The sequence below is a fragment of the Poecilia formosa genome, unplaced genomic scaffold (genome assembly GCF_000485575.1).
Source record: "Poecilia formosa unplaced genomic scaffold, Poecilia_formosa-5.1.2 Scaffold535, whole genome shotgun sequence".
NCBI lineage: Eukaryota > Metazoa > Chordata > Actinopteri > Cyprinodontiformes > Poeciliidae > Poecilia > Poecilia formosa.
In genome coordinates, this window is record NW_006800474.1 from 24,930 (window position 1) to 34,792 (window position 9,863).

The 9,863-nt window shown below is 38.8% G+C and overlaps 1 protein-coding gene across 2 annotated transcripts in view; it reads right to left on the minus strand.

The window, feature by feature from the left end:
• Positions 1–3,652: 3,652 nt before the first annotated feature.
• ak6 (adenylate kinase 6) overlaps positions 3,653–9,863 on the minus strand; it is a 13,266-nt gene continuing 7,055 nt past the window's right edge. For both annotated transcript variants that reach the window (XM_007540354.2, XM_016664978.1), the window contains exons 3-5: positions 8,501–8,559; positions 7,239–7,384; positions 3,653–4,053 (exon numbers count right to left, since the gene is read on the minus strand). In XM_007540354.2, the coding sequence (XP_007540416.1) occupies positions 3,864–4,053; positions 7,239–7,384; positions 8,501–8,559 (395 nt within the window). In that variant the 3' untranslated portion in view covers positions 3,653–3,863. The remainder of the gene's footprint in view (positions 4,054–7,238; positions 7,385–8,500; positions 8,560–9,863) is intronic.

Below are 9,863 nucleotides of genomic sequence, written 5' to 3' on the forward strand. Positions count from 1 at the left end.
AGGATAGGGTTGGGAAAGCTAGCTTTCATTTTTCATTTTTATTTCCCAAGTTGAGAAAAGTAGGCTTCGGTTGCATTTGATACTGCAACCGAAGCCTACTTCGGTTGCAGTATCAACCGATACTGTCCAAACAGTAATTTTACTGTCCAAATTACTGTTTGGACAGTAAAAATGTCCAAACAGTAATTTGTTCTCACATCTAAATACAGGTCTCATTTTTTTAGTTAAAATTGTAGAGAAAACAATTTGAATAATTGGTTCTCACTGTGCTGACTAAAATCCTTTCAGAAATTTATTCTGCAAAATTGGAAGTAGTATTTAGTGTGTGGGTGACTCCTAGCGTCCAAACTGTATTATTGTTCTTTTTAATGTTTCAGAGGTTTTTGGTTCTCACTCTGCTGGTATTCACCATGCAGTGGATGGAAGAATGTATGTTTAATCTTTATAGAAACAGGTAAGTGTGCTTTTTATCACACCTGAGAAACATTCATGAGATATATTTAAACATTGTTTTTTGCTCCGCTGTGCACAGTTTGGACGACTGCAGACCACTTAATGCAAACTTTGGTACGGAATTCTTTTTTTTATGCTGCAATAAATACTCGTGAGCCAGATCAGTAATCCTGATTAAATCATGTATTAAAAGTTTTTTCAGACATGATGCACAAAGTTGTTTGAAGAACATGAAAGTTTTGTAACATTTTGTTCCATTCTGTTAGTCCCATGTTTCATCACTTATTAATTTAACAATAACCATCTTCCACTAGGGGGCAGCAGAATGGAGGAAACCACTGAGCTATGAAAACATGATCAGCATCTTAAACAGCATTCCACCGTTTTCCATCTAAATTACAGCTAATGGTGTCTGCATGTTGCAATAGACTTAGTAAAACCGGGAGAAGGGGAGGGGGATCAATATTTGCCGTGAATATAGCTGATAAAGCCTCCAAGTAGTTGTGAAGCGTTTTGCGCTTACGTCACTATGACTTCACCACGATTAGTCGACGTCGACTCGACTATTATCATGATGTAGTCGACCTTAAAAAATATGAAGTCGTTCAACCCCTAGTATCAAGTTAACCCATTTAATCCAAAATTTTTCCCAGACATGCAAATATTAAAATCAGATGTAATTGATAATCCTTTGAACTAATTAAGGGGAAATAATTAGGAACATTGTGGAAATATATATGAAAAAGTGTTTTATGATCCGTCATAATTGTGACAAGTGGGATAATATGGTGTTCTTACTAAGATGAGCTAAAAGTGCTTTTTCCAAATAGAAAAGATAATAAAAGGTGAACATTGTTTCTTTATTTGAATATACATTGCCACTGCATTACTTTAGTGCAACATTTGCTCTGTAAAGTACAAATTTGACTATTGATATATTATAAACCAAAGTAAATTTGAGTGCTTGAGTGTTTATGCATCATTTTATTGAACTTCAGTCAGTTGTAGTGTTCTGTTATCACATTAGCATAACTCATAAACATAACCTCTATAGTAGAGGCCTTCATGTATATTATTGAAAATCATGAACATTTGCCAGTCACACCGTCATACTGTAATAAACTTAGTCATGCATCTTTTCCATCCATCTTTTCCATCCACCTCTGATTCAATACACATGAATCAGGTGATTAGCAGGACTCTGGAGAACTGAACTGCATACTGAGATGATCCATTTAATTCAGGTGTGCTGGACCAGAGACACACCTGAAAGTTACAGGATACCGGACCCCAAGGCCTAGAATCAAAGGCCAGTTGTATGGCTCCTTCTCACCATTTGTTGACTTCAGTATTCTTCAATTTTGGGTTATTTCATCCCCTCCTTACTTTCCATGATCTTTCTTGAAGCACTCAATGTGCAATAAAGCCTTGAATTTCTCCCAGGCATGGTGGTGCAAAAGCCACATCTCTGGAAACAATTCTTATATTGATTGACCAGTAAGTGTCTTGAAGAGAAGTGTCCATTTTAGATCTATTTCCATGACCTAGTGACCTTATGCCAAACCTTTCACATAAGGTGGTTTATCTTTGAATAATATGCCACAACCAATGAGAAGGTGAGCAAATTGGTCGTCCCTCCTACGAAAAATTTGTAAAATAGTATTTGAAAGGTAAACGGCCTGTACTTGTATTGTTCATTATCAAGTACAAATGACCTGCAAGTGCTTTACAACACATTTAGTCATTCACCCATTCAAACACACATTCACACACATAGTAGCAGTAAGCTACTATATTGCAGCTACATCTTCCCTGGGACAGCTTGACAGAAACAAGGCAGTGATACACTGGCACCACTGGGTCCTCTGACTACCACCGGCAGGCATGGCGGGTGAATTGTCCTCTTGATAAAGGTCACAACGACTGAGAGAGACAAAGTGGGGATTCCAACAGGCAAACCATCAGTTACTCCAAACTCCAACCTCCTAAGCTACAGTCATCCTATTACAAGTGCGCTTTTGAGATGGGCCACCACCACTTGTTGGAGTTGACCATGACACTGAACCTTGAAAGGTTTTGGTCATGAAGGTCTACACCTCTCATGTGCTCATTGATCTATTTGACATCAGTATAGTTACTGATCTTATAGTTCTTTCTCATCTTTGTTTCTACTGTGAAAATATTGTTCTCTTTCTAGTGGACCAGCAGTTTCTGATCTTGTGTCAGAATCTCATTTGGATCCTCTTTAGTTTTAAAGGGTACATCAAAGAGACAGTTGTCCCTTCATACTAAATTTTGGAGGTGGTAACAGAGTGCCACATGATTCGTGAAAGGGGAGATCATCCTCTTTTCACATTAATTGATCATATGCATTCAAAATCAGGCCTAGAAAATGGCCTCTTTCCCTTATAGTCCATGTCTAAGCCACCACTACCAAAATCAGTAAGGATTCCATCTTTCTCATAACTACATTGTTGTATGCTTTGTCTGGCTATCACTAAGTCCAAGAACCACATTCAAAATTAATCTTAAAAAGGAAGAAATTACGAATTGGAAGAATATGGTAGATATTTAAATAAGCTCACCTAGGTAAAACGTATTGTCCCACTGGTAACTATTGTGACCGTCAACATGTTTACACATCCTGCTCACAAACCAAACCAATTTTTGTAAATGCAAAGGTGCATATCATAACTAGACACTTTAAAGATGATGTGCACCAAAAATCTTTGTCGTACGTTTATTTAAACATACATTACTAGCCTCTTCTTTGGGAGGTTTGTGACAGTATTCCTATCGGCAAGGAGCAACCAAGATATAAACAGCTCTAGTCATGTCATAATTTACTCTAAAGTCCCTGAAAGGGAAAAAATGTCTTGGTCACTATTGTGACCGGTGGGTTTAAGAGTTTAATCTTCATTGTTTTTGTTTAATAAGAATCTGTAAGATTCATCATGCAAATAAATTCCGTAATTTTTTTTATTGGTTTAATCCCAGAAAAATTCAATTCCAGTAGACAAGGGGTCTGAAGGAGTCTAGATTCAATGATTAATAAATTTCTGACTGGGATTTTGTGTGTGTGTGTGTGTGTGTGCACGCGTGTGTGTGTATTTTTGTTGTGTGATAACAGCCAAAACTAGGCAGGAATTTTTAGGCTAAGATGAGAGGGCTCTAGAAGAACTCAGAATGTTAGTTAAAATATAGTTCTAGGCCCATATTTACAGTTTTAAAGTTCCACATACAGAAAATTAAACTGCTCCACTCCTTGCAAAACACAGATCAGATAAAATTAGATCCTGCTTACACAATTTTTCTAAGATAAAGGTTAATAATTGAAATGTCTACTAAAATAAATGCTCATTTATTTTGTAGAAATACATTTATTCTTAAAAAAAAGTGAACTCCAGGTTTTAGTTATGATCCTTTATCCATTGTTCAGTCCACTGAATTAGTTGATGGAGGTTTTTCTCAAGGTCCTCAGGGGTGTTACTTGGTAACTGGTGGACAATCTCCTCAGAGTAGGCTTCCATGGCTTCCTCGTAAATAGTTTGGAAGATCTCACACTGCACATTGTCCTGTAGTTTCTTTCCAGTATAACCCCTGTAAGCAAATAAAAAGACCAGAACATATCTAGTTTTAGAGGGTATATTTGGCATCTATTGTAAATCTTCAATAGATGCCAAACACTTCAGAACATCAACATTATCAGTCAATATGTCTATGAGAATGCAGTTTCATAAGGTGATATAGAAGCATCCAGAGAGTGGTGCAGAAAATACTTTCAACAATAGGTAAAGGTAATTTTATCTATATAGCACATTTTCAGCAACGAGGCAGCTCAAAGTGCTTTAGGTGAATTAGAAGAAAATACAAACAAATAACAAACCTAAAAGAAAGACAAAAGGGAAACAAAAAACAAAAGTACTCCACAATTTATAAACTAATAGTTTCTCTGTCTCCATGTTTGATTCTTGTTCTGGATTGCTATTAAGTATTAGTAAGTTGGATGCGATCTTTCCTGACCTGCAAATCTCAGCAAGAATCGCATCCAAGTTGCGGCTCTGGTCCCACAGCACGTGGCCCAATCCAGCTAATTTGCTCAATCCATAACTGATCAAGGCAGCTTGACAAGGGCCACAACAGCTACCGACATCTTCCAAATTTGTCGACAAGGTATCCCACCAACTCCAAACACCAGAAATCTTGTTATGAATCTAAATAAATATAGATCCTCTATGTCTTCCAGGTATAATGTGAACAGACAAGAATTTTTGTAAACATCCCAAGAGTAGGATGTATCCTGCTGGATATGTCCTCGCAGACCACTTTGCTTAGCCGTCTTGTTGAGAAAATTTGATCAATTGCATTGAGAGGCCAGTTGACCAGATCCATAATTTGTAAATTCTGAGGATGTGGAAACAGAGGCTCTAAAGAGCAGTACAGAAACAGAGCAAGCAGGGCAAAGATGGGTATGGTGGGAGCAGAGGAAAAAACCCCAATAATAACCTTTAACCTTTTGAGAGAGCATTGCAAGTACCTCAGTGAGAAGTCGCATGGAAATTTCAGACTGTGTCAAGCATCCCTGAATACACACATGCTAGTCAGTTTCCTGTCCCTTCCATCACCTTTCTGGGATATGTTTTCAAGAACGGGCACATGAAGACTGATCCAGAACAAATTCGATCTATTCGTAACTGGCCAATCCCTTAATCTCGCAAACAACTTCAACGCTTTTTGGGCTCCGCCAATTTCTACCACTGTTTCATTAAGAACTTCAGTCAGATTGTGTCCCCCGTCACCCAACTGACCTCTCCCAAGAGACAGTTCATTTGGTCCCCCCAAGCAGAACAGGCATTTTAACTTCTCAAAAGCAGATTCTCTAAGGCCCCCATTCTCACTCAACCTGACGCCTCGACCCAGTTTATAACGGAAGTTGATGCTTCCAATTCTGGTTTGGGTCCTGTGCTTTCTCAGACCTCTTCCAGTGAGTGAGAAGAAACTTCACCCATGTGCCTTCTTCTCCAGTCTACTCTCCTCCTTGGAGAAAAACTACGATGTCAGAGATAAGGAACTGCTATAATTCAAGTCGACCTTTGAAGAGTGGCAACACTGGCTAGACAGAGTTGAACATCTAGTGGAAGTCTGGATAAAATCATAAGAATATAGCATTTCTGCAACAAGCCAAACATCTCAATCCACATCAGTCCAGATTGTCCCCTTTCTTCTCACCATTTAATTTTGTCATTTCTTAGAGCCCAGGCTCCAAATGTACCAGTGCAAACCTGACGTACTGTCTTGCCAGTTTTCCTGAGATGATCGCACCGTCTGTAGAATTGTTCCTTCCACGTGTTTTGGTGGTTTTCTCTTAGGTTTATTGGTCCCTTTGAAATTCAATCTGTTCTCAGCCCCGTCTATGTTCACCTTAAATCTTAAACACCATATCCATATTGCATGCAATATGAAGATTGCAAATTAACCAGTGTAATCCAATGTGGTATAGATTTTGTTTATTGGTTACTTAACATCTAGCTACATGTATTGTTTTTTACTATGTACCGCATTAAACATTTTGTGAAATTGAGATCTCTTGTAACTATATCAAATACTTACAAGACAATGAAGATGCATGTGCTAACTTATTTAGCAGCAGATGTATGAGGCCATGCAACACCCTAAATTTGTGATAAGCCCCGCTTAACATAAAGATTCAAACAGCAGCCCTCACAAACAGGATGGCCAAATAATTTGAGATGTTGGGGCGTTCAGACTGAGAACCAACGGCCTGAATGGTTTCAGTTTGACAGTACAGACTGACTAATGCTGTCTACTAATCCAAATTCACCACACTGGCATCTGACTATCACACTAAAGAATAAGAACTACCCGGACAAAGCAAGCTATGGTACCAAAGCTATCTAATTGACAGCTGACTGCATTCGTTGATTGGCTTGTGATTTACGACACTGAAAACTCCAAACAACATTGGAACATGCTGAGGACGGAAGAGCATAATTATGAGTTTAATCAGGAGCAGCGCCAGGAACGCATGCATTGAGTTTTCCAGAGAATGTCCGTATCTTAGCAGGACATTCCACTGCTGCTAGCAGCACATCGATTTGAAGAATGAACAGCAATAAAAGAAGAGAGAAATGGTGCAACTGTGGCCAGCTTTCTGATGGAGTTGCAGTTTTGCACCGACAGTGTAAAACACCGGAACTACTTAATATTAGCTTGTGATGTGAATTTTATTTTTCCTTTGGATTTAAAAAATATATATAGTTCATGGGTGGCTATGTGACTACATCCTTACCTAAACCCAAAAAGTGGCACAGTGTATTTATATTTATATGTATAGCAAAACAATCAGCGAATCTGAGTCTTTATGTTTGGGACAGCAATGAATTTCTACAAGACATAATTAAATATCTGGGTTTATTTTAGTCCATCAGAACCTTGAGGTTCTCCATTGCTGAGTGCTTCTGCAAACATCAGAGAGTTGACCACAGCTGCTGCTCACAGCCTGTCCACAATACTGAGGAACAAAGAGCATAATAGAAAAGCTCACTACCTGGGGTAGAACCAAACTGCACATTAACTGACTAGCGTACCACCTGCCAGTGGAAAAGCACCTTAATAGGAGCTGTGTTGGCACTGGAAATTTGCATTAAAATAAAATAACCAAGGAAAAAAGCATCCAAAACATGCTTAAAAACAAAACAAAACTGACATGCATGTCTGAATCCTCAAAAGTTTTACAATGTTAAAAGGGGGGAAAAAAACTTTACCTGTCTTCAAGTCGGGTGTACAACTGGGTGTTGTCCGTGCGAAGTACAAAAACAATGTGGAACCATCGTTCAGGAAACAGGTCACAGCCATGATAATCTATGATTACACCACCTTCCACCATCTTTTGATCCAGTTCATCCACCACCTGTGGAATCCAGGAATCCAGATAATATTCATTAGCACCTATTGATCAAAGGGACCAGTGTGGTGAATTTGGATTAGTAGACAGCATTAGTCAGTCTGTACTGTCAAACTGAAACCATTCAGGCCGTTGGTTCTCAGTCTGAACGCTCCATCATCTCAAATTATGTGGTTATCCTGGATGTGAGGACTGCTTTATGTATTCAGCGTGGCTTATCACAATTTGCTTGCATGAAGCAAAGCTCTAACTGAAAGACATCATTTCAAAAAGTGGAAATACAGCGATTTGGATTTTAGGTAAATTAGGCGTAAAGTTCGAGGACATGCTCATCTCAGCCTCCTGGTGGCGTTCAGTTTGTTACCTGAAGCGGTCTCTCTCTCTCTACCAGAGGCCTGGGAGCTTGAGGGTTCCTCCAGTATCTTGGCTGTGCCTAGAACTGCACATTTCTGGACTGAGATGTCTGATGTTGTTCCTGGGATCTGTTTTAGCCACTGCTCCAGTTTGGGGTGACTGCCCAGAGGGCCCCGAGCTAAGATCCTGTAGGACTTCCAGATCCAGACAGACAAGATGGTAATGGAGAACCAACCGGACATTGTGGTGGATAAAGAACAGAGGAAAGCCGTTGTGGTGGATGTAGCAATACCAAGTGACCACAACATCAGGAAAAAGGAGCATGAGAAACTGGAGAAATACCAGGGCCTCAGAGAGGAACTGGAGAAGGCCTGGAAGGTGAAGACCACAGTGGTGCCTGTGGTCATCGGGGCCCTCGGGGCAGTCACCCCCAAACTGGAGCAGTGGCTCAAACAGATCCCAGGAACAACATCAGACATCTCAGTCCAGAAATGTGCAGTTCTAGGCACAGCCAAGATACTGGAGGAGAACCTCAAGCTCCCAGGACTCTGGTAGAGGACCCGAGCTCAGAGGATGAAAAAGAGACCACCTGCGGAGGGTGAGAAGGGAATTTTATATATATATATATATATATATATATATATATATATATATATATATAATACCAAATCAGCACAAAAATATAGTTATCCTAGGTTAAACAGGTGACGTAATAAAAATGGGACAAAAAACAGTGGTCTGAAAAGGTTAGAAAAGAATTTAACTCACCCGGTCCTCATCCAAAACAGGGCACTGATACTCTTCATCATACCCATCATAATATTGGCCTGGGGAAAGATTTAGAAAGTCTTTCACTCATAAATAAATTGGTAAAGGATGGTGCTGACAACTTTTGCTTTAATTAAAAATACTTATGCCAGACACTGTCATTGGACCATTTTATAACGTGCATTATTTCAGTTTAGTTTTCATTTCACAACAAATTACATCTTAAAGCACTTACAAAATTGATTCAAATCATTTCAGAGATTCCAAGTCAAGTAAATAGACTGCAAATTGATTATAATTTTTAATTATAATCAATTATAGTCGAGATCAGTTTATTATTCAAATTGGTGAAAAAAGAAAATGGTATTGCTACGTCCACCGCAGTTGAGCTAGGGAGGAAGGGATAACATGATGACCACAATAAAATAAGCCTTTATAAATCAATCAATCAATTAATTTTATTTATAAAAAACCCTTATTATTAAAAGCAGCTCAAAGTGCTGTACAAATCAATAAGAAACAAACAACTACCCACCCCAACCCCACATGGAAAAACATACAACTGCATGAAAAATGCACAGACTTAGCAGAAATGATTCAATTCAGGAAATACAGTTAAAAAGAGGGTCTTGAGCTGCTCTTAAAGACAGCTACATTTTCTGCAGCCCTCAGGTTCTCTGGCAGACCGTTCCACAAACGGGGTCCATAATACTGGAAAGAAGCCTCACCACAAGTGTGAGTTCTGACTCTTGGAACCAGGGGCGCCATATGTGGGGAAAGTTAGGACAATTCCAAGGGCCTCTGGCCGACAGGGGGCCCTCCCACAATTTTTTTTTCTTATAGAAATAGAAAAAAATTGGGGGCCCAGTCAATTACAAAATTATTTATATAGTGTTTTTAAATTGTTTTATCAGTAAAAATTAAATGTTACCACTCCCATACCAAAGAGCACACATTCATATTTGACCTGAACCCCTTCTAGATCTACATGGTGTGTGTGTGTATATATATATATATATATATATATACATATACAGTGGGGAGAACAAGTATTTGATACACTGCTGATTTTTCAGTTTTTCCCACTTGCAAAGCTTGTAGATGACTGTAATTTTTATCATAGGTACTCTTCAACTGTGAGTGATGGAATCTAAAACAAAAATCCAGAAAAATACAATGTATGATTTTTAAATAATTAATTTCCATTTTATTGTGTGAAATAAGTATTTGATACACCAGAAAAATGTGTGTGTGTGTGTATATATATATACACACACACACACACAAGCACGCACGCGCGCGCACACACACACACAGGGCCTGGCAAGGCCTTTAAGCGGCGATATAGATAGATAGATAGATG